The sequence below is a fragment of the Hippichthys cyanospilos genome, chromosome 12, assembly GCF_059441005.1.
Source record: "Hippichthys cyanospilos isolate Australia breed blue-spotted pipefish chromosome 12, RoL_Hcya_1.0, whole genome shotgun sequence".
Classification (NCBI taxonomy): Eukaryota; Metazoa; Chordata; class Actinopteri; order Syngnathiformes; family Syngnathidae; genus Hippichthys; species Hippichthys cyanospilos.
The window spans coordinates 18,121,026-18,147,367 of record NC_142380.1 but is presented as its reverse complement, the minus strand read 5'-3'; the positions used below and the strand labels follow the sequence as shown (position 1 = coordinate 18,147,367).

Sequence of the window (26,342 nt, the reverse complement as noted above, 5' to 3'; positions counted from 1 at the left end):
ATTGTTTCAGGAATTTTTTTTAGATGTTTGAAAAAAAAGAGAGAAACTTAATTTGAGCCTGAAAGGGTTAATATTCAAATTGAAGTTCAGCCTGCTAGGTTAAGGACAGTCGTTTAAAAAATAGATGGTTTCGGTGGGCCGAATGTTAGCAGCTAGCCTGCATCATTGTTATTGTGTTTAACATACTCTTTCACATGAGTTTTGTCCGCCTTCCAAAAAGGAGCACTCAAGAGCTGTCCTTGGTGCTGAAGGATTTATCCAGGGAAACCACCGCTTCTCTCTCTCTCTCTCTCTCTCTCTCTCTCTCTCTCTCTCTCTCTCTCTCTCTCTCTCTCTCTCTCTCTCTCTCTCTCTCTCTCTCTTCCTGTCTCTTTTCAGCCCCCCTCCTCCACACGGGAACCATTTAGTCGGTGTCCATGGGGCTTCCCTTTTCTCTCTGGAGTTGTGTGAAGGTTTCTTTTCCTAGTGTAACTTGACTCTTGACATTTCCTTGATGCCACTTTATCTGCACTGTTTAAGATCGCCATTGCGGCCAAAATGTTGATCTTTGGAAGTACCTCCTGTGGGTTTCTTCTGTCAGTATGGTGTTGAACATCTGACATAAACTGGCTGCTATGGTGGGACCTAGTGGAAGAAGCACTTTGACTTCAAGAATTATTTAGCAGCAAACATACAGGTAGGCTTCTTTAAGATTGTTTGATTCATGACACTCTGCAAAGTTTTTAATGTCTTTTCTTTTGCAACGTATAATCATCGATGGAAGTTTTGAAAAATGTGTATGTGTGGAGGGGACACTTAATTAATTATTCTAGGACTGTAAATGTTTTTGAAACACTGAGGCCGTTTTAGGCTTTGTACTTTGTGCTTTTTAAATTTGCTGTACTCAGGTGCATAATCTAGGGATAAGCCGCAGGCTGCCTAATCTCTTGACGACAAATTAGAAATGAATGCTCTCACTTTAGATTTTAATGCTATCTTCTAAACAAGTTGCTTCCGATTTGGACAAAGATTCCAAGTCATGGAAAATGTACACGCATTAAAAAGTTTCATTAGTTTTGGACTTCCATGATCTTTATGTATACTACATAAAATGCAGTTGCATAGTCAGTGTCCCTTCGGGACCTTTGGCCCGCGGCAATATTCTAAAGGAAAATGTACCCGGGAAATAAAGTTAGTAGTTGTTCTGATGCCTTAAAGGTCAAATTTGTCCATCTCCGGTCAATATGGGAATACTGGACAGTTTAAAAACATTGTGCTTCAAATATAGTTACTATTATGTTTTAATGGGATTTGTCTTAGAGTATGTCTTGAGAACAATACTGGAGGTGACACTAAGGTATTTTATGATCTCTTGTTATACAAACAATTCCATTTGAAATCTTAAGACTCTCTGATGTACTCGTAATAAAATTATAAATGCTTGTTCAACTGAGATATGATACTTTAAAACTCTCAAGGACATTTTAGAAAGGATCATATTCGAAATTTCTTGATGGTATGAATTATTTAGGATTGGACGATTTAATATGACTTGATATTTAGTGACGTTGTAGTTTTGGATGCTGACATAGTCATGTGTCCTATGAGTGTCTCAAAAGAAGATAGACGCACTATAATTAACTTAGAGCAGACTTGAGCTAGGGCAGACGAAGCCTAATGCCCCTGCTTGGATTTGTGGTACGGCGTTATACAACCAGATAAAGGTCCTACTGTCAAAGGACATCTAATGTCAAAATGAGCATTTGCGATTTCATAAAATTGGTTTGTCGGGGAAAAAAATGTACGGGTAGATACGTTGTTATGTAATGAAATATGGTTAATTCCAGAAAATCATGGAGATTTTTGCAATAAAATTTGTTTCAGTTTCCTTATCCTCCATTCTTATTTTCAAATAGATTCCCTTTGGAAAAAAAATGTTTTTACTTGTATTCATTGAGATAACTGAGAAATGATTTGAATGTGTAATAATGTTTTTTTTAGCACAGTTTTGTGCAAAAGTCTTACACTGTTAAAACAAAACAAAAACAAAAAAAGCAGATAAAGACGTTGAGTGTAGTCAAAATTTTAAGGCAACAATTTGCGATGAACTTTTAAGGCAACAATTTGCGATGAACTTTTCACTTCATTCTTTTCATTTCAACTAAATGCTTTAAAGTTTTTAGCTTTATCACTTTTCACAAGAAAAAATAAAAGTTCACAGAACTGTTGTCCTTTGTAAATGACACTCAACTCCAAAATAAAAATAACTCGTGAAAAAGATTTGGAGCAAAAAAAAAAAAAAAAAAAAAAGCTTTCTCTGTCCTCAAATTGTCTTCATAAACGTCTAGTTTTGGGGGCCCCCAAAAACCCTTTTTTTAACAGCACAAGATTTGTTATTTAAATGCTACATTGGCCACTGACACAATGTTACTAAGTAAAACCTCTGTCGCGGTCAAAGGTCAGATCTGTGTTTCTTTGTCCATCTGTATAGGTACTTAGCTGCTTAAAGGTTCATGGAGAATGACAAACAGACATGAGGGCATGATTGTCGAGATTGGAGGGTTCCATTGACACTATAGTGCCAAGTTCCCCAGTTAGACTATAGACAAAAAAAGGACAAAAGGCATTCTTTTACCAGATCATGGATGAGGAGAACGGAAAAGGACTGCACGAGTACAATTCTTCTGCTCAGCCTCTCCAAACCCTCTCTTTTGATATGATTCAGAAGTATGTAATTACATGAAGGTTTCCGCCCTAGAAAGGAAAAAAAAAACATGGTCTATTTGTCCTTCTATGTGTGTGTATGATTAGTTCATGTGTGGCAAAGCATTCTGTGAGTCAAGACATTCTGCAAGATATTTTGTAGTGATTTCTGTCTGCAGTTCAGCAGGCTGGTCAGAGCTGTCCTTCCCACAGCCAAGTTCGAGACGGCAACAGCATATCTTCTCCTAACTAAATTGGCTCCAGCTGATTTGTGTAGCTAACGGCATGTGCCCTGATATTTTTTCAGTTTTATGTCCAAATGGCTGCTTGGAAATCTTTATTAGAACACGACTGGGTTCAAAAAGGATCTTGGGTGTGCAGTACAGTATTTGGATTCATGTTTGAATTCATGGTTGAATAATATTGCTCTTCATGAAGTGACTCTGACAAGTATACTTTACATTTCCACCTTCCAGGCATGGATTCTAGCAGAAGAACTACAATCTGAACGGAGCTGGGTGGATTTGGTGGGCCAACGCCACTTTGTGCCCATCAGCCACCACAAAGTCATCTAAACCAGTAAACATCATATGCATTAGTGGCGTTCACGGCGACCAAATATGACCGACAAAGCACTATACAGCACGCCAAAAATCACCAATCGGCCCCCGGCAGCTCCAGTGCTGCCCCCCGAACCCATCGACATCATCCGTGTGAAGGCCAGATCTAGGAGGGTCAGGCTCAATGTGGGAGGCCTAACACATGAGGTTTTATGGCGAACGCTGGACCGTCTACCCAGAACTCGCCTGGGACAGCTGAGAGACTGCAACACCCATGAGTCCCTGTTGGAGGTCTGCGATGACTACAGCCTATCTGAGAACGAGTATTTCTTCGACCGTCATCCTGTGGCCTTCTCCTCCATTCTCAACTTCTACAGAACAGGCAAACTGCACATGATGGAGGAGATGTGCGCCCTGTCTTTTGGCCAGGAGCTGGACTATTGGGGCATTGATGAGATCTACTTGGAGTCGTGCTGTCAGGCACGATACCACCAGAAGAAAGAGCAGATGAACGAGGAGCTGAGGAGGGAGGCGGAGACTCTGAGAGACAAGGAAGGGGAGGAGGAGGAGGAGCAGGGCTGCTGTCCTGACCAGAGGCAGAAGCTCTGGGATCTCCTTGAGAAACCCAGCTCATCTGTGGCAGCAAAGGTAACAGCATCTCTCGTTACCATTACCGTGGCACCCATAGAAATATTTTAAATTCTTGGACTTCCAACTGCACTTCAACTCTTGAAGGGCAGTTGTTCAAACTGTTGAAAAATCCCGCTTTGTTTTACTTATCACTCAGTTCGTAACAACGTACCTATTTATGATTTACCGTTATGTCGTCACACTCGAGCGTATGCAGTTTATATAACAGAGTGGTTAGCACGTCCGCCTCGCATTTCTGAGGTAACCGATTCTCTTCTGGCTCCGGCCTTCCAGTGTGGAGATTGCGTGTTCTCCCTTGTGCCCATGTGAGTTTTTGCCCGGTACTCAGGTTTCCTCAAAAACATGCATGGTAGGTATATTGGGGACTCCAAACTGTCCTTAAGTGTGTTTGTAAGTGTGAATGGTTGTTTGTCTCTGTGTGCGCTACAGTTGGCTGATAACTGGCTCTGGGTGCAACCCAAAGGCAGCTGGGTTAGGCTCCAACATGCCCGTGACCTACGTGAGGATGAGCTGCTAAGAAAATGGATGGATGGATGGATGGAAACTTTATAAATAACTTTGGAACATTAGAATTCTATGGGCATTTCATTCCAAGTCTCCTCTTGAAATAGTGGGACGGGCCCCCCAGGCGGGGTGTGAGGCGATGCCATGGGGTGGTGCAGATGACCTTGGGAGAAAAGGCTTTGCTTTTGCTATGTGAATTGTAATTGAAATAAAATAAGGACCAATACGTGCCCTGACTTCAGTGGGTCCGTGATATAATTTGGGTTATTCATTTAAAAAAATATTGATTTGTGTTCATTTTGTTTTATTTCTTATTCAATTGTGAAAGTATTCTTGACTCTTAAATAACCCAATCAATTCAACTACATTAAAAAAATATATATTCAAATCTGTCAAAATGCGTTTTGGATCTACATTGTTTGCTAACAAGGCGACAAAGCCAGCAAAGCTAAAGTGGCATTTTATTTTATAATGATGTTTTTGAGTTTTGTTATTTTCTAACCTTCAGTATCACAGAAACGTCACAAAAGAGAATTGTTGTCAAATTGATTCTGCTGGTGAATAAAAAGAGCATGTATGTTCGGCTCAATTTTTTTTTTTTTCTGCAAACATTTGCAAATGTCCTTGCTTTCTAAAAGGGGTCCCTGACTCCAAAAAAGTTGAAGAACCCCTGATTCAAGGCACTTTGATGCACTCAGTTATTTTTTCACCCCTGGAGAGGCGGGTGAGCCAGGCGAAGAGCTCGGGACTCTGTTTTAGACTAACATGTAGCATGGATAAACACTGTGGAAAAAATAAGTCACCAGTTGTTGAAAGACCCTAACCCTAACCCTTGATTTATATTGTTTTTTTTCCTTTTGTCAATGTCAAAAATGTCAAAAAAGGATACACTTTTCGGATTGCTAATCCAGTTTTTGTAGATGAGAATCTAATTGGTGGTCGGCTTGGGGAAAAGGCTTTGTTTTTCCCAGGTGCTTGTCACTATACTTCCAAATTCAGACATTAGGATGAAGTTCAGATCAAGACTGACAAGCTGCCCAAAAGTATGTGGGTATACCGGAAGCTCAAAACCAGAGTCACAAGCAAAAGCAGATCAAACTGTTTGTCCTGGGCAGTGAAGATTTAACTACATTAAAAGGATGACAAACCAGCTCTCCAATGTAGATAATGTATTGGAAAGAATTGTTCTTTGTTAAGCATTTCAGAAAATGGAAAGATATACGATAATTACTGAAGAGATGACTGCTTTTGTCGGCCATTGAGGAAGAGAATGCTTCATTTATTCTTGGTTATAATTATTTAGAGGACTTACTCAGTTGTAATTGATAATTAATTAAGTAATAAATATAAAAGTTATTGTTAGTTCATTTAAAGTACAGGTGTCAAACTCATTTTTATAATTTATTAATATGCCGACTTGCACACAAAGGAGTTTTTCACATCGATTTTTATTACGATCCTGCACTTTTCATCTTTACTCATTTCATCCACACTTTCCACCATCAATTTATACTGTAGAATTAACAAACATGAAATTGACATTAGCTACGGCTAACATTGTACATATTCATATAAAAACACACATGTAACATACCATTTTGTCGCATCTAACGTTTGCGTTCTTAGCATGTCTATAGCACTTTAGCAATGACATCACACAGGATGCACTTTGCATGACCCAAATTAAACCAAAATAAGCTTTAATGCTCAAGCAGTCCAAAAACAAATATTACTGCTCCTCTGGACTCTTTCTCAAATGAGTGAAGTGCATTCATATTGTCAATCGCCACAATTTATTTGATTAATTTAAAGGGTTTAGGAGAGTTTTTTTTTGTTTGTTTTGTTTTTATTAATCATTCTTTACATGATATATTTTGATTATTATGCACCAATTTAATTCTAATACGTATGTATTTTTTACTATTTGTAATGTATTTTAAAAATGTGTTAATATTATTCATTGAAAGGGAGCTTTTTTTGGGAGCTTTTTGGGGGGCTTGGAATGGATTAGGCTATTTATGAATAGGCTATTTATGAAAAGGGTCACTACTTATGGAAGATTCACGTTATGATTTTTTTTTTTTTTCCGGAAGGAATTATTTTGTAAGTGGAGTTACCCCTGTTAATGAACCATCCATGACAGACTGAGAGGTTCACACTATGCTGTATTTAGTGGGATGAAAATAAAATCTAATATGAACACTGTTAACCTTGAAAATCAAAAGATATCACGACAGGTCCTATTGTATTACAATGAATTACTTCTACTGGAATTTCTAATAATCTTTTAAAACTTGCAAGCATTTTGAGGTAAATATCTTTTAATACATACTATAGCTTTGTATGCGCCAAAACTTGATGTATTTTCTAAGCTGGGATTTCAACTTAGCATCCTTAAAATTGCTGTAAATTTGTTAATTTTTTTTAGGTAACTCCATGTATGATTATTATCATAAAAAATTGTATAAGTATACCTAAAACTGTTCTCCTAAAAGTATACCTAAATCTGTTTCCTTTGAACATAAAAAAAAGAAAAAAGCAATATATATATATATATATATATATATATATATATATATATATATATATATATATATATATATATATATATATATATATATATATATATATATATATATATATATATATATATATATATATATATATATATATATATATATATTTATATATATATATATATATATATATACATATATTGCTTTTTTCTTTTGTATATATATGTATATATATATACATATATATATATATATATATATATATATATATATATATATATATATATATATATATATTTGTATATATATATATATATATATATATATATATATATATATATGATATGTACCTCATATACGTATATGTAGACATAAGATATGTACTTAAAATCTGTAAGATATGTTCCTCATATACGTATAACATGCAATTTATATTTAAGTTGTTGAATACATACAGTACATACATACATACATGCATACATAACACACATAAACACAATTATTATATATTTTGTATATATATATATATATATATATATATATATATATATATATATATATATATGATATGTAACTCATATACGTATATGTAGACATAAGATATGTACTTAAAATCTGTAAGATATGTTCCTCATATACGTATAACATGCAATTTATATTTAAGTTGTTGAATACATACAGTACATACATGTCATGGTTTGTTGGGTTGTGGGTTTATTTTGAGGGGTTCTGTTTCTGTTTACGTTTATAGTTCCGGTTTCTGCCCCTGTCGCGTCTGCCTGCGTTAGTTTTGATTTAGTCCACCTGTCTGTTACCTGCGCCTCGTGTCCTCCAGTCTGCTCCCTTTGCCTGTTGTCCCTGCCCAGCTGCCATGTGTTAGTTTGATTAGTTTGTGAATGTATTTAAGCCTAGTGTCTGTTACAGCCCGTGTCGGATCATTGTCTCTGTCACGTCATGTCATATTGTCTCTATCGTATTGTCTCGTAGTCCCGTCTTGCCCCGAGTCCCTCAGCTCCGTGTTTTCCTGCCAGCCTGTCCATAGTGTTTTGCTTTCTGTTTTGCCAGCCTGCCTGCGCCCTTAGTTCGAGTTTTTTGCCGTCCTGTTTTTCTCGCTTTTGTTCCCGTTCGTTTATAAATAAATGGATTTAATCAACCCCCTGTCCCGACGCTCCCCTGCTTTTGGGTCCTCCTCCTCTGCAACCATGCCGGCCTCCTCAACCGCCGTACTCCCCCGTGACAGAATGATCCGACCAGCACAGGACCCAGCGGGAAGTCCGCGTCGGCGGACTCGACGCCGCCGCCCCGCCCGCATCCGTTCTCAGCCCGCCGGTCAGCCCCGTTCCCCCAGTGTGAGACCTCTTGTTTTTTCTTCCGTGTTTCTCCCCTCCGAGTCCGCGTCTGTCCCCGCTTCTGATCCGCCCCCCGCGTCTGTTACTTCCGCGTTTCCCTCGTGTTCCTCCGACCTCCCATACGACACGATTCTGTCCCCGCACGTTTTTTGTAGTTCCGATTTTTCTGATTTGCGTAGTTCACCTTCTGTCCGCACACCCGATCACCCTTCCTCTCCTGTTCGCGCACCTTACTGTACGTTGGACTCAGATTTTTCCGATATCGAGGATTGCCCTCCTTTCGTCACGTTTCGTTCCAGTACCGGTCCGGATTTTGTTTACCCGCGTCCCTCTTCCTTCGACACTTTTTATCATATTCCGTATTCGAGCCTGTGCACCTCTTATGATTTTGATTCAGATTTTGACTATCAGTCCGGCCAGTCCTTTTACAGTTCGTCCGAAGACTCCGATTCAGAGCCCCTATTTGACCGTGACCTTTTCGTGGGCTCCCGGTTGGCATTTCGTGGCCGCCGGTGGAGGGGCCCGCGAAAAGGCCACCGCCCCAGTGACCACCAGAACCCATCTGTTCAGCCTTCCGATCCGTTCCCTCCTGTCTCTGTACCACCCTCTTCTTGCACCCTGTCCCAAGCTCCTGTCGCGTCTGTACCACCGGTCTCTGTTCCCCAAACTTCCTGCCGGCGGGCTGAAGCGGCACCCGCCCCTGTCCCAGCGCCAAGGCGGCTACCCGTACCTGTCCCAGCGCCAAGGCGGCTACCCGTACCTGTCCCAGCGCCAAGGCGGCTACCCGTACCTGTCCCAGCGCCAAGGCGGCTACCCGTACCTGTCCCAGCGCCAAGGCGGCTACCCGTACCTGTCCCTGCGCCAAGGCGGCTACCTGTCCCTGCGCCAAGGCGGCTACCTGTCCCTGCGCCAAGGCGGCTACCCGCCCCTGTCCTTGCGCCAAGGCGGCAGACCGCCCCTGTCCCAGCGCCAAGGCGGCAGACCGCCCCTGTCCCAGCGAGCCGGCGCCCGGCCTCTGCGAACCCTGCGAGCCGGTCCCCGGTCTCTGCGAACCCTGCGAGCCGGTCCCCGGCCTCTGCGAACCCTGCGAGCCGGTCCCCGGCCTCTGTGAACCCTGCGAGCCGGCGCCCGGCCTCTGTGACCCCTGCGAGCCGGCGCCCGGCCTCTGTGACCCCTGCGAGCCGGCGCCCGGCCTCTGTGACCCCTGCGAGCCGGCGCCCGGCCTCTGTGACCCCTGCGAGCCGGCGCCCGGCCTCTGTGACCCCTGCGAGCCGGCCCCCGGCCTCTGTGAACCCTGCGAGCCGGTCCCCGGCCTCTGTGACCCCTGCGAGCCGGACCCCGGCCTCTGTGACCCCTGCGAGCCGGACCCCGGCCTCTGTGACCCCTGCGAGCCGGACCCCGGCCTCTGTGACCCCTGCGAGCCGGACCCCGGCCTCTGTGCACCCTGCGAGCCGGACCCCGGCCTCTGTGCACCCTGCGAGCCGGACCCCGGCCTCTGTGCACCCTGCGAGCCGGACCCCGGCCTCTGTGCACCCTGCGAGCCGGACCCCGGCCTCTGTGCACCCTGCGAGCCGGACCCCGGCCTCTGTGCACCCTGCGAGCCGGACCCCGGCCTCTGTGCACCCTGCGAGCCGGACCCCGGCCTCTGTGCACCCTGCGAGCCGGACCCCAGGCTCTGTGAACCCTGCCCGTCTGCCTCCCAAGCCAGTCGCCCGTCTGCCTCCCAAGCCAGTCGCCCGTCTGCCTCCCAAGCCAGTCGCCCGTCTGCCTCCAAAGCCAGTCGCCCGTCTGCCTCCAAAGCCAGTCGCCCGTCTGACTCCAAAGCCAGTCGCCCGTCTGACTCCAAAGCCAGTCGCCCGTCTGCCTCAGTCATCCCAAGTCAGTCTCCTGGCATCCCCGCCGTTTCTGATTGGCCCCCAGTGGCTGTCTCTGTCCAGCCTGCCGTTCCCAGTGCTGCCAGCCACGGTGCCGCAGCCTCAGCCTGTTGAGCCACCAGCCACGGCGCCTCAGCCTCCTGAGCCGCCAGCCTCTGCGCCGCTGCCTCAGCCTCCTGAGCCACCAGCCACGGCGCCGCAGCCTCAGCCTGTTGAGCCACCAGCCACGGCGCCTCAGCCTCCTGAGCCGCCAGCCTCTGCGCCGCTGCCACAGCCTCCTGAGCCGCCAGCCTCGGCGCGGCAGCCGCAGTCGCCTGAGCTGTCAGCCATGCCACCATTGCCGCAGACGACAGAGATGCCAGACGGTTCCCTGTGGTCGCCCCTGTCCCAGGTCAGTCTTGTGCTCTCACTCGTGTCTGTGGTCTGCACCCAGTGGCTGTTCCCTGATGGCACCCCGACGACGCCTCCGCACCTGCCTGACGGCGTCCAGCCGACGCCTCCGCACCTGCCTGACGGCGTCCAGCCGACGCCTCCGCACCTGCCTGACGGCGTCCAGCCGACGCCTCCGCACCGGCCTGACGGCGTCCAGCCGACGCCTCCGCACCGGCCTGACGGCGTCCAGCCGACGCCTCCGCACCGGCCTGACGGCGTCCAGCCGACGCCTCCGCACCGGCCTGACGGCGTCCAGCCGACGCCTCCGCACCGGCCTGACGGCGTCCAGCCGACGCCTCCGCACCGGCCTGACGGCGTCCAGCCGACGCCTCCGCTCTGGCCTGACTGCGTCCAGCCGACGCCTCCGCTCTCGCCTGACGGCGTCCAGCCGACGTCTCCGCTCTCGCCTGACGCCGCCCTGCTGACGTCTCCGCTCTCGCCTGACGCCCCGCCTGCCGATATTCAGGGGCAACCGGGATACAAGCCTACCTGGGGTGGCTTGCTGTTCGCCATCGGGCGCCCAGGTCGCCCGCCTGACTCGGCCCGCCGGGCACATCTGCTCTGGCGTCCTGGCCGCCCGCCTGATTCGCCTCGCCGGGCGCCTCTTGTCTGGCGTCCGGGCCGCCCACCTGACTCGGCCCGCCGGGCACATCTGCTCTGGCGTCCTGGCCGCCCGCCTGATTCGCCTCGCCGGGCGCCTCTTGTCTGGCGTCCGGGCCGCCCACCTGACTCGCCCCGCAGGGCACCTTTCGTCTGGCGACCGGGTCGCCCGCCTGACTCGCTCTGGCGACCGGGTCGTCCTCTGGACTTTCCCCCTCGGGTGCATCCCGTTTGGCACCAGGGGTGCCTTTGGACTGTTTTTGTTTTTCTCCTGTGCCCTCCTCCGGTCCCCCTTCCGCCCACCCTGCCTCGGTTTTGTTTGCTTGTCGGTTTGTTTTGGGACGTCTGGGATCCGTCCCTTGAGAGGGGGGTTCTGTCATGGTTTGTTGGGTTGTGGGTTTATTTTGAGGGGTTCTGTTTCTGTTTACGTTTATAGTTCCGGTTTCTGCCCCTGTCGCGTCTGCCTGCGTTAGTTTTGATTTAGTCCACCTGTCTGTTACCTGCGCCTCGTGTCCTCCAGTCTGCTCCCTTTGCCTGTTGTCCCTGCCCAGCTGCCATGTGTTAGTTTGATTAGTTTGTGAATGTATTTAAGCCTAGTGTCTGTTACAGCCCGTGTCGGATCATTGTCTCTGTCACGTCATGTCATATTGTCTCTATCGTATTGTCTCGTAGTCCCGTCTTGCCCCGAGTCCCTCAGCTCCGTGTTTTCCTGCCAGCCTGTCCATAGTGTTTTGCTTTCTGTTTTGCCAGCCTGCCTGCGCCCTTAGTTCGAGTTTTTTGCCGTCCTGTTTTTCTCGCTTTTGTTCCCGTTCGTTTATAAATAAATGGATTTAATCAACCCCCTGTCCCGACGCTCCCCTGCTTTTGGGTCCTCCTCCTCTGCAACCATGCCGGCCTCCTCAACCGCCGTACTCCCCCGTGACACATACATACATACATGCATACATAACACACATAAACACAATTATGTTTAGCAACAAACCTAATCATTTCTAAATATAACAGAGCAGACTATTTCAGAACTGTGGGGTCAGCAGGAGGGAAGCTTCTTAGGCCGCTGCGCAATGACACTACCTGTGTGTCATTCTGCTCTTGGCCAATGAGATTCTTCTCTGAGCATAACTGAGTACAGTTGATTAGATACAAGTATTAAATGAAACACAGACACACACACACACACGCTTCTGTTTTGTACATTTCTATTCATAATAAGAGTAACTTTTTCAATAACCAAGATTAAATCCATGCAAAAAATCTTTTTATCTTAGTTTGATGGGATTTATAAAATTATTCTTATTGTATAACTGTAATATAGATTGTCCAATCCAAATTGATTTCTCTCATCTCTGAAGCGAGTGACTCAGATAAATTATTTGGCAAGGCTTTTAAACCAGATTCCTTATACATATATATACATATATATATATATATATATATATATATATATATATATATATATATATATATATATATATATATATATATACACATACACACACACATTTCAAGGCTGATTCATTTCAAGGAATTTTCATTTTTTTTAACAGCTCTCTTCAATGCTGCAGATTTCGCAGACAGGAATATGCAAATACAAGTCTTTTGTCAAAGTCTTTTGTCTCACAATGCATAGCAAGAACTGACTCAGATAAATTATTTGGCAAGGCTTTTCTGGCCAATTGCAAGGCACACAGAGACAAACAATAATTCACACACCCAATCACTTCTAAGGACATCTGCCATGCATGTTTTTGGAATGTGGGAGGAAGCTGGAGTGCCCAGAGAGATCCTACGTCGGCTCGGGGAGAACATGCAAACTTCTCACAGGAAGGCTGGAGCCAGCTGGATTCAAACTCGGGCCCTTTTAACTGTGAGGCGGATGTGCTATTCACTGTGCCACTGAGCCACCTACTGCTGCCACTTTTTTATGTTGTTTTATATCACGTGTCCAATTCAAGGCCTGGGGGCCAGATCATTTAATGTGGCCCATGAAATGCTGGTTAAATTACCAAATTAGCAGGTTGTCTTTAATTTTTAAAAAATTTGGGGAACTTTTTTTTTTTTTTTCACGAATGTCTCTGAACAGTTTTGCCAACCTCTGATTTCAAAGCTAGTTAGAAATGTGACCGACAGACCTTCAATTAATTTGCTTTCACAGTCAAAACGGCCCTCTGACAGAAATTAAACTACTACTATGAAACTAACTACAATGTGATGCAAGATGAAAAAAGAGTTTGACACCAATGTTGTTTGTCAATCTTTTGATCTGCCACAATACCACGATGTATCTAACTCATGAAAAAACTAGGGATGGGTTTTTCTCTGAAATGTTTTGGTAAATACAAATTAGATCAATGAATCATCGTAATTGATCAATCGCTCAATTTCTTTTTAATGTCAAAAGCACTCATTTTATTCTCCTCATTCCCATATTTTCAATATGACTTATCTTCAGAAAAAAATGCTAATCCCAATAAAATAAATCCATCAATCAACAATCCATCCATCTGTCTTCGAAAAGCCGCTTGTCCTCACAAGGGTCGCAGGCTTGCTGGTGCCTATCCCAGCTGTCCTTGGGCAGCAGGCAGGGTATACCCTCAACTGGTTGCCAGCCAGTTGCGGGACACAAATGGATAAACAAACATTTATGCGCCCAACCCCACCTAAGGACAATTTAGAGTGTCCAATACACCTCCCATCTAATTTCAAGCTAAAAAAAAAAATGCATGTGGCAACGAGTTCAGCCTGAAAACAGCTGGAATAGGCTCCAGCAGGCTTGCAACCCTTGTGACGATAATGGATGGATTGATGGATTATTACAATTTTATGTGTACCCCATGATTATACTGTTTGTAGAGAGGTATTACTGGTAAGCAGCAAAATCCATCCATTTGTATCCATCTGATGGGATGTGCATTTTGCTATTTGCTGTCGACTAAAATGACACCACAATTGCTTAGGATTCTGTTAATGACCAATTTGATCATGTGACAGTTTCAAGATGATCTGTGATTGTGTTGTAGACCCTGTGTTTGTTTCTTGACCCTGAGCAAATGTGATGTCATATACCGTATTTTCCTCACTATAAGGCACACCGGATTATAAGGCGCACCCTCAATTAATGACATATATTTTAAAACTTTTTCAATCACAATATAGTAATACTCAAAGTGTACTCAAAGTAATAATAATAATAACTCAAATAATAATTCTAAATTCTCAATAGCATCATAACTCAATGTCAATATGACCAAACTTGTTCAACTGTAAACACACAAAAGAAAGAGGTAAAGCTTACTTTTTCAGTTCATTCCCCATCTACGAATCCCAATCTCAACATTGATCCATATATAAGGCGCACCTGATTATAAGGCGCACCATCATCAGCTTTTTAAAATAATTAAGGCTTTTTGGTGCGCCTTATAGTGCAGAAAATATGGTATATATATATCAGTGGTGGTTTTTTTTGTTTGTTTGTTTGTTTTTTTGACCCACCTGAGGCTTTTAGATGTTTTTGTTTGGCTGCGAGGAGCAAGGCCCTTGCCAAGTAATGTGGAGCTAAATGCATCACAGAGGAAATATAGAGTTGAATGAGAATTTGTGCCAAAAATTAAAGTCAAACACAATGAGAAGAGATAAAAAAATTTGAGCCACTTTTTCTATGTTTGGTTAATTCAAAAGTTTTCACAAATCTAAGAAATATTATTCACAGTAATCAGGTCATCTAAAATCCTAGTACCCTCAAATCAGTCGAAGGAGACCTAAATGTTTTACTCCTCTCTGACCCTTATGAGGATCAGCGGTTAAGATAATGGATAGCTCCATTGATGGGATCAAAAATTTATATACTTTCAGCAATTTGATATCTTAAGGTAAAAAAATAAAAACAAAATAATAAAATTATACAGTGAGTAACAGCTAACAATGTGACACGAAGTTGATTGTAACATTCAGGGATTCTGATATATTGGCTATATTCAGACTGTTCAGACAAAGTTTCTCTTTAATTCTACTTGCTCTTAAGTCATATTTGAAACAGCTGCTATTCGCAATGAGCTACCTTGCTTCACGAATGTAGGCATAACTGAAATAGTTCTTCTAATGGTGTCTTTTGAGTGTGAGAGGGGTTGTAATGCGCTTAGCAGACATTGTACAGTATATACAGCAGAAGTCTCCAATCTGTGTCTCCAATCTGGTCTGTGGATCAACTGGTACCGGGCTGCAAGGGCCATACCCGAAATAATGACGTTTTAGAATTGATTTAGTTTATCCTTTAACAGTTAATTCATTTGCTCTTTTTTTGGCTCGTTCTATCTTGCCTCTGGCTGTTGTTGATATTACATTTTGTAGTGAGGAAGGGCAGTGTGGCTTCAGTTGAGAGCAGTCACTGTCATCGGTTTCTTTGTGAAATCGGGCCCACGGGTTTCAGCAAGTTGTACTTTCTTTGAAAGGATGTTGGATGTCATTTTTGTTAATATGCCCCAAATTAGTTTGTTTGTTGATCTAACAACTTATGATTGAGGATAGCATGCTAGCTAATGCTAGTTGTTATCCAGCATGTTATATCGTGCAGCCTTGTATGAGGTTTGCTCGTTAGCATTTTCGTTCGTGCCATGTATTTCCGTTTGTTGTGTGTTAGCATATACAAAGATTTTGCATTTATAAGTACTGGTTTGCATTTATTTGATATCTTTTATTGAAATCAATAGCATTTGTAATTCAGATGTATGATTGATTTTATCGTTGTAATTTGTGTACATTTGTGCACATTTTGAGGCGGCAGCCTCAAAAGTATTTTCAAGACTCAAGTAAGCTCAGGGCAGCCATTGGTCCACAATAAAAATCTGAAGCGTTGACCGGTCTGTGATGATAAAAAGGCTGGGTACCCCTGATGTACAGTACATTAAGACACAAACTACACAAGACTCCATCTGGCAAGTTTTTTTTTTCCTGTAAAATGTTATTGTTATTGATTTCTGAACCCTAAAAGACATTAGTGATATCTTCCGTACATTTTGTGTAACATTGTTAAACTTAGATATGTAGTACTACAGTATTATTTTTTTAAAGGCCATTTTTAGTGTTGGTGGTAGTGTTGATCAACTGTTAGGTGTCAGCTTGGTGTTCTCAAAATAGGTCTTGTTCTCAAGACAGGTTTATGCTGTAATTCTGAGGGAAACTAGTTATGGCTTTTCAGAAATATTTTTCATTCTAGAACAGGGGTGCCAAACTCAATTTTATGGTGGGCCACATTGTACTTATCTGTAGTTTCTGTCAAAGGTCTAGAATGACGACTAATCAAATAAATTTGAAGTGTGTTCGTCACACACTTTGCTAGTTTTGAAATCAGAGTTTGGTAAAAACTGTTCAAAAGAGAGATTGGGAAGAAAAAAAAAGGTTGTTGTTGGGGGCTTTTTTCACCTAAAATTTTGAAAGTTGAAGACAACTTGCAAGTTTGGTATTTTAGCCAGAAAGTTGAAGACAAATTAGCATTTCGCAGGCTACATAAAATGATGTGACAGACCGGATCTGGCCACTGGGCCTTGGAGTCTGACCCCTGTGTTCCAGAAAGAACATTGTCTCTCTTACTCTTTTACAGTGAAAGTTCTGTGTTATAAGGGTTCATGGCTTGAAGACTCAAGTTAGCTGATGAACAATGAAATGTCAAAGTGAAAGGCCCAATTCAAGAAAATAGTTTTTAAAATACCAGTAATTTCCCACCGAGTCTCATTTTTCCAAATTCAAAACATTACGGAAATTCACGCATTCAGGAGGATTTTTTTCCCCTCATTCCAATCATGTACACTTCCAAACCTACAATTTATAGCAAGAAAATGCCAATTCATTATCTATGACATTCAGAATTCCAGATCAAATTATTATTTTTTTTATTAAATCTGTTCCAAAATAGTACTCTTCATCTCATCCCTACAAGAAATTAATTTCAATATTTAAAAAAAAAAAATTAACCCCCATTTTTTTAAATATCTTTTTATATACATTTTATATATATTTTTATATATATAATTCCTTTTTATTTTGTATTTATAATATATTTTTACCACTTCTCAATTATTCGTTCATACCAACTATATTCATCCATCCATCCATCCATTTTCTAGAGCCGCCTATCCCCACAGGGGTCGCAGGCTTGCTAGCGCCTATCTCAGCAGGCTTCGAGCAGTAGGCAGGGGACACCCTGAACTGGTTGACAGCCAATGGCAGGGGCACACAGAGACGAACAACCATTCACGCACCAATCACTCCTATGGACAATTTAGTATGTCCAATTCACCTGCCATGCATGTTTTTGGAGTGTGGGAGGAAGCCGGAGTGCCCGGAGAGAACCCACGCGGGCTCGGGGAGAACATGCAAACTCCACCCAGGAAGGCCGGAGCCAGGTGGATTTGAACCGGGACCTTTGAACTGTGAGGAGGTCATGCTATTCACTGCGCCAGAGCCGCCCCAACTATATTTATTTTATACAAATTCAAAAAAAATGAATGCAACTTAAAAAAAAATGGAGATAATTTTTTACTGCGCAGAATCACTCCACATGATTTCACATTGTTCATTATAATTTCATATAATTCAAAATCATTCTATGACATTCCATGATTATTTTCCACAAATTACTCTATGATCAATAATTACCCATCTGTCCTAATTTATGTCATCAAAGAGGTTAGGGGACTTTACACTGAACATATACAGTATAAAAATAAACAAGGTGCAGATGAGCTTCAGATATAGCAAAGTATAAAGTATGCTCAAATGAACTCCAGGTGGAACGGTGAGGAGCTATAAGCTTGTGTAGTCTTTCACTGCAGCCTTTGCTAGGACATTTCAGGATAATTGTAATAGGATTGTCTTGCTATCTATAGCGAGGATAGAGAGCTGTTAGAATTGGTTACTCATTCTTTCATTCTTTCCATTGACCGGAAGAATCAAGCATGCTGGTGCTAGTTATGTAGTACAAAATACCTTTCAAAGAGAAACTATTCTTTAAAAATGAAGGAAGAGATTACACAGTATTCAGATTTAGGCGCATCCCTCTCTACATGAGGGTTGTTTTGGAATGGGTGTGTTTGTATAGGATATAGTTAAAAAGTCAAGTAATGCTCAGGTGTAGTCTACAGTGCTGTTTCTGACTTGTGTTAAGTGAGTAGATGCCCCATCATGACTTTATCGAAAAATGACCTTGTGCTAATATGGATTACACAAGGTCACAAGGTTTTTTGTTTTTTTTAATGGTGAAATATCAACAATATCAGTAATTATATGTGTTTTTTTGTTGTGGTATGTATACTTTTCACAATAATTCAGGGTAATGTTTTCTACTCAGGAAGAGAACAGAATAAGAATTTCACTATATATATATATATATATATATATATATATATATATATATATATATATATATATATATATATATATATATATATATATATATATATATATGTGTGTGTGTGTGTGTAAGTATAATATATATATATATATATATATATTTTTTTTTTTATACTTACACATACTTACACATTCACTGCAATGAATCATGTATAAAAATGAAGCAAATTTCAGCCCTTATACAAATTATTAACCTGTCCTTGAAAAATGTCATTTTGTAAAAAAGTTTTTTTTTAAAAATCGAGAGAGCTTAAATTAAAAAATGTGAATGAAAAAAGTAACCATGATATTTTTTTTCATGAAAGTTCTATAATTACCCAAATATAGGACACACCTGTGTATAGGACGCACCCTTAATATTGTCAAATTCTGATTTTTTCTAAGTGTGAACTAAGGCAAAAGAGAATGAATCCAAAATTTTGCAAATTCATTTTTCAGATCCGTAAATTAAATGTTGCATGTGTACTTCAGATTTCCAACATTGTGAGTGGTCAGTGAATGCTTCAGTGTAACGTTGCATGCACTTGAAGCAGTTGGGTTTTTTTTCCTCGTGATGCAGCTTGAGTTCATTTTGCCCTAAATACCCGAAGTTGCACAACATTCATATTCTACCAAGTTTATCAATGTATGTATATGCCAAAAGACCGCAATTAAAAACATGTCAAATGGAATACCTTCCTTTGTTCTCAAACCGGTACACACGGCTTTCCACTCTTAACTGAATCAGCTGGAGACACAACTTTTACATGATCCTCTCAGTTTTAGTAATATTCCTGTACGTGAACAAGGATGGACTCAGGACAGCGGTTCAGTCTGCTTGCTTCTTTTATTGAAAATAATACCGTAACAATCTCCACAAACACAAGCTGCTTTTAGCTGCAACAGGCACTGGCTGCTAACGGCCAACTGACGTCTGCCCTCTAGCCTGTACCGTTACGGTAATTATTGTAAGCAAGAAAAAACTCGGCTTATGTGGCTGACAGATTAATCTTCCTTGAATCATATTGAATAAAAAACAAAAAATTGTAATCTTTAAGTTACTGTAGATAGGAGGCATACCTTTGTCCTTTATTTTTGGGTAAAACCTGCGTCTTATATTTGGCGAATAACGGTAGTTGAAGAATGAAAATCACAGGAATAAGAAAAATGATATTGGTGAGAAATGTGCAAATTGTTAAAGATTTTTTCAATTTTTGGTTTATAAAAGTGTGGGAATGTTGAAAATCATTCCCAAGGTGAATTGAATGAGTGGCGCATTTTGAATTTTAAACCAGAACAGAACAAAGCTTAATCCTTGTCCTGGATTTTGTCAAAATCTTTGATTTACTTCAAAGGCATTTGATATCAAAGGAAAGTATTGAAAGAAGGCACTAGAGAGCTAAGACTTCACCCAGATGGTCACAACATGTCAAAGTTCAAAATGGTATGACTACTTGGGCCTTTTCTACATGTAACCAGGGCTATTTAAAACTTGCATATTCTCTCTCCCCCTTTGTGTGTAAAAAAATTCTGTCCACATGGCTTTATTTATTGAAAAATAGTTAGTGTTGCCAAATTCTGTCCAATCAGAAAGAACTTTCTGTCTCTCAACATCACTGGTGTCAACGTCTTTGGCAGGAAATAGACTAAGGGATGACATAAATCTCCCATTTATAATTGCGACATAAAAATGTGGAGAATTTGGCAAATTTTCTCATTAAAAAATGATCAAAAAACAGCAAAAGGATAAACCAACCCTGACCCTAAAACTAACCCAAACCTAATCTGGTCTTATTCCCCTTCGATGAAATTTTCATTATGTAGATATTGTGGAAATGTTTACATTGATCCCTAGGTGAATTGACTGTGGTACGACAAATCTTTAAATTTCTCCATTCAATATAAATGGGAATTTTTTATGTCACAAATAAATTCTGGAAAAACTGTTTAAGTTAGCAATTAGAAAAATAATAGCCTGTGAAGGAAACATTTTTGGAACATGCTGAAGTTAGAAGAGTTTAAATCGGTAAAGAAACACAGAAGTGGTTGACTGCCAAATTGTAGCAAAGTAAAAAGAAAAATATATAAAGGTAGAAGTATATAGGCATGCACAAATAGGTCACATGTTTGTTACAGATAAACTAAAACTCTCCACTAAGTGTCTGGTATGATATTGTGTTTTGTTACAAAGTTGGGAATTTTTAATAGGAATTGCTATATCATCATGTATTTTATTGTATAGACCGATTGATTGCTTCATTTATTTAAACAGTTGGGTTCAGGAAGAAAATATATACCGGTAGTTATTATTATACAGTTATTTAACATGTAAAATTAATTTAATCAAAGACTTACCTAACTCCCTAATAAAGAATTGCCAATAAAAGTATCTAGTTCATCACAACAGTTTCCACGTGCAGGACAAATCATTTGGCACCTCAATAATCCAAGCAGACAATGTAGCAGAATTCATGCAATGAGAGATTGTGATGTTATGCCCTGCTATTCTAAATCCTTCATATTTAGCTGTGTGATTAAAAAAAAAAAAAAAAAAAGCTCATAACACTCTCTTCTCTTTGTCTTGCAGATCCTGGCTATGATTTCCATCCTGTTCATCATTATTTCCACAATTTCCTTGTCACTTAACACCTTGCCAGAGCTGCAAGTTGTGGATGAATTTGGCCAATTTAATGACAATCCAAGCCTAGCCCATGTGGAAGCGGTGTGCATTGCCTGGTTCACCATGGAGTACCTGTTGCGCCTGCTGTCAGCACCCAACAAGTGGAACTTTATCAAAGCGCCACTAAATATCATTGATTTGCTGGCTATACTGCCTTACTATGTGACTCTCTGCCTCACTGAATCGAACAAGAATGTAATGCAGTTCCAGAATGTACGTCGTGTGGTCCAAATTTTTAGAATTATGAGGATTCTGAGGATATTGAAACTGGCCAGGCACTCCACGGGACTCCAGTCTTTGGGCTTCACTTTGCGAAGGAGCTACAATGAACTGGGTCTATTAATTCTCTTCCTGGCCATGGGCATTATGATCTTTTCTAGCTTAGTATTCTTTGCTGAGAAAGATGAAGATGCCACCAAATTCACGAGCATACCTGCCTCTTTCTGGTGGGCTACAATCACAATGACCACCGTTGGTTATGGAGACATTTACCCTCAAACCTTGCTGGGGAAGATTGTCGGAGGGCTCTGCTGCATAGCTGGTGTCTTGGTCATTGCCCTACCCATCCCAATTATTGTTAACAACTTCTCTGAGTTTTATCGAGAGCAGAAGAGGCAGGAGAAAGCCATCAAGAGGAGGGAAGCGCTTGAACGAGCTAAGCGAAGTGGAAGTATTGTTTCCATTAATCCCAAAGAAGCTTTCGCACGTAACATGGAACTTACAGATGTGCTAATCGAAAAGAAGGAAGATAGTAAGTGTCAGGTGGACAACCACTTATCACCTAGCCGCTGGAGCTACCATAAACGCTACTCCAATGCAGATATAGGCAGCCCAAGCCAATCAAAACTCTCATCTCTTTACCAGGAAGTTGCTCAAGTGGGATCACCTGACTGCCCCAAGCCCTTGACGAACAAAGGCAGCCCTCAACGCCTCAATGTTAAGACATTAGAATGTGCTTATGACAAGGCAACCACTTTTCAGGAGAAGCAAGCACAGCTTATAGAAGAAGAGGACATGAACGTTTTGCCCATGGCCCAAACCCGTGGAACTTCACATGCCAGAGATGCAAGGGCAGGCTACAACATGGCCGAGATCATTTCCGGAGAAAGCGGGGAAAAAGGTTCTCTGATTCGTAGTGTTGGAGCTAGCCAAAGTGCGAGGCAACTGCGTGCACCCCATCCCTTGGATCTGAGTCAGATTAGTGCCATGGAGACAAATAAAACCACAGACAGCAGCCAGCCACTAACAATTATAAAAGAGGGGCTGTACAAGTTCTTGTCCTGTCCCAGCGTGGGCACTACGGCAGACAGCAGCTGCAGCTCCTCGACAGATTATAGCAACCTGCAAAAGACCATTGACCACAAGGTTGACCTCATTGGAACCCAGGATGATGTGCTTATGGCAGCGGTGCCACCAACTTCCCCCTCATCTGGAACATCCAAGCTTCCTCAGCAACTCTCAGATGACGTTTCCAGATTTTCGGCACAGTTCAGCACTGGAAGGCAAGATATTAAATCTCCACTGGCTCTGCTACAATCTCCATCCCCGGTGGGGCAATCTGTTAGCCCAAGCACTTCTCAGGGGGAAGGTGAGGGCTCAGCAGCCAAGAGATTAGAGGGTGAAGGGCAGCACACAGGCTTAAGCCACCAGGGGAAGAATCACATGGAGAGGTCTGCCGTCGGCTCAGGCAGCTGCACTAGCCCTCTGCCTAAGGCCAACCTGCTCAACTGCTCCGTAGAGTTGGTAACTGTGGAGGGCGGGAGAAGGGAGGTGACACCTCAGGATGGTGAGAGACAAGAAAACCACATACTAGAGGGAAGTCTACCACCCTCTAATGAAACTAGCATGTGACCCCAAATGTCCTGAAAGTTACCACCAAAGTTTGGTGGAAAGGATGAACTTGTGTCATATTCCTGAATACTATTCTACGAAGGACTATTGCCTGATCTAGTACTATCTCTGGATATGAGGGAAGGACAATCCTTCGTGTCAGTGCGCTTTCACATGATAGCAACTATCTATTTTTACATAAACACCTAAAAACCTTGGAATCATCGACCTTAGATGACCACAAGATATCACAATGTGAACATGAGCAAAGCCTCGATTAAATCAGAATTAATTTCACATGAACAGTACATCGATTTCTATTGTTTTATATTCAGCCTATTACATCAAGGGTATATAGTGATCCCTCGCTACTTCGCGCTTCCTCTATCAGTGCATCACAGACGTTTTTTTCCATTAAAAAAAAAAAACTATATTGTGGAGGGACACGCGTTGAAGGTTTCCTGCATGCCAGACAGACGTCAAACCACTGCAGTACACATATTTACTTAAATCTTAAATTATTAAACCTTTTAGAGTAACTGTCCTGTTATCCCTTCCCATACGTTTGGCTGCAGTCTCACGGAGAGCCGCAATTATATTAGCGATGCCCCGAAGTCGAATTAAAGTGAAGATTGTAGCTGACCAAACACAATATCAATCAGAGTTCACACTTGAAGTTCCAATTTATTACAAAGGAACTCTGGGTTAGAGGTTTACAACTTTCCTCCTTTCCCTTGCGTCTATCTAACAACATGTGTGTTTCATCAACAGGGATAACAGCACAGTACAGTAACAGTACAGTTACTGTAGGGTTAATAATTTAAGAATTAATTTAATAATTTAAGATTTAAGTAAATATGTACTACAGTAATTTTTGTCTTAAATATGTATAGTATGAATACTTATCCCATTTAAAAAATTTCAGGTACCCAGATAACACATACATGAAAATTCCGTCGAGGGCTGACGCTACTTCGTGGTTTTTCAAACGAGGGATTACTGTACAGTTTATAATACATATGCACGATATGGGGAAAAAGTGATTTTTGCAATGCATGAAAATCTTTGGCTCATCACTCTCTCGGGCATCATGTGCTCGAGCTACTTGAAATGCAACCCAAAGCATGGTTAAACATATCTGTTAATCTAACTTGTAAATATATTGTATGCTTGTACAGTATTCATAGTCCTTTTTTCTATAATGCCTAAAAAAAAAAATCCTACCCGTAAACAGGTTTGTTCACATCCTCCCACACCATTAGCTCTTGAGGAAAAGCCCACAAGGGAACAATTAGAGAGTAGCATCTGTTTCTAGAGTAATCACCATGGATGTACTGTATGAATGTAACGGAATGTGCACGGAATGAATAGATAGCGACTTAAAAAGTATTACCTTGGAGGGAGTCATTAAACTGCCTGATTTTCAGGTCGGAGGTGTCTGTCATAAAGAGTCATAACAAATCAAGGGGGCCTTGACACATTCTATAGACAAGAAATTTGCCCATCACTTACTCACATGTAAGTAAGTGCACTTGTGCATGGACCTAAAAAATTTGGTCTCTATGAGACTTACATATGTCTTTTAATCTAACCGTGTAAATTGTACATAAGTCATCATTGTCATTTCAGTTTTGATCATTTCTGGCAATTTTAAGTTGCTGACATCTGAAATATTGAAACATGAAAGGTGTACTTCAAGAAACGTGAGCAGTAAATGCAGTGTTCTGCCCAATGTTTGCTTGTTGTATATACAAAGTCGTAATTTAATGTCTATTGTTATCTTCTTTTCTCTCATTGAAATACTGATGCTGGAGTCTATCCGAGGTGCTAACCAAGGCTATACCCTGCAGCACGTTATTATTAAATTATTTAGTGTGCGAGTGTGTGGTGTGAGGGGCTATTTTACTATGAAAGTGTTTTCCTTAAATGATTTCATGTTCAAATGTAACAAATGGTTTTAGATGTTGTTGCACATTCAAATGAACGCATGGGTGACAAATTATTTATCAGATGTACTTTTATGCACAAAACGACTTCGGGAAAAACTATACTTGGACACATAAAACATGAATTGGGTGTGTAAATACAGACTCAGTCTGTTGATAGACTCATCTTTATCGCATTTTTTGTCAAATAACAGTGATTTACTGTATTTTTATATGACAATGGCGCTGCATTTTCTTGTTGAAATTTAGATATATTTAAACATGGGTGCCTTTTCATAAATAGACAATTTATGAGAAGGTGGAAGAAAAAAACTATAGGAATAATGGAGTTAATTTTTTCTTGTTCACTGGACACATGTTGAGATTCAAATCCTCTGGTTTTGTTTGACTTTGGTGTACAGTACTTCACTGAACCTCATTGTGACTCATCTACAAGAAGTAACATCGCCTACAATTTGAACCTCAGTGTGCCGCAATTTCACTATGACTTCCTCTGCGTTTAAGCATCTCCATGAGAGTACGGTACATCTGAATTGCACTGCTAATTATAAAAACATTACATACAGTAGATCATACAGGTTTACTGTGAATAGGTGTCCATGAACAGCAGCATCTACGAATGAGTCCAATGTGGTTGAATGACACTATGCAATGTTTAATAAGTGGCAAAGCAAATTGCAATATTAACTTATGACTCGGTTCAACTAAAAGTACTGCTGTAGTCTTGTTGAAGACGAAAGTGTGCATAACCACATTATTATTCATCTGCGTTTGCAAGTGTCACTATCGTCCAAATACTGTATTACAGATAGCCTCTATACCAGTTTTTTTTCCCATTTTTAAATTCTCCAACTGTTATTGTTTTTTGTGAGGTTCATCATCATCTATCTAGTTCAACACAAATGTAATGATTAGTCTGATGCATTAGTTGAGGATCAACAGATAACTAGTGAATAGTGACTTTACATTCATTTACTGATTTACATCCAAAAAAATAAAAAAATAAACATGTCTCTCTAACCTAACACTGTGTGGTGTATAATTTATACACTTCTTACTGCTCAGTGTCTTATTTTCTTGAGCACTATATGACAAATGTATTCTGAATAATAATTCCGGTTATAACTGAAAAGTTATAACCAGTGTTATGCAAGTTATTTAAAAACTGTAATGCATTAATTATTACTTTTTACCATCATTTCAAAGTAAATAGTTACATTATAATATTATTGTATTTAATATGTAAGGCATTACCGTGTATTATTGCATTACTTTTACATTACTCTCACCAACATAACTGAAAATATGAATTTGTCCTTCTAAATGCGGCTCATA

The 26,342-nt window shown here is 41.4% G+C and overlaps 1 protein-coding gene across 1 annotated transcript; it reads left to right on the top strand.

The window, feature by feature from the left end:
• The first annotated feature begins 411 nt into the window (after positions 1 to 411).
• LOC148415198 (potassium voltage-gated channel subfamily B member 2-like) lies at positions 412 to 26,032 on the top strand. Its single transcript, XM_088428848.1, has 3 exons — positions 412 to 676; positions 3,159 to 3,890; positions 21,139 to 26,032. The coding sequence occupies exons 2-3, from the start codon at positions 3,303 to 3,305 to the stop codon at positions 23,080 to 23,082; spliced, it is 2,532 nt and encodes an 843-aa protein (XP_088284974.1). The 5' UTR covers positions 412 to 676; positions 3,159 to 3,302; the 3' UTR covers positions 23,083 to 26,032.
• The last annotated feature ends 310 nt before the right edge of the window (positions 26,033 to 26,342 follow it).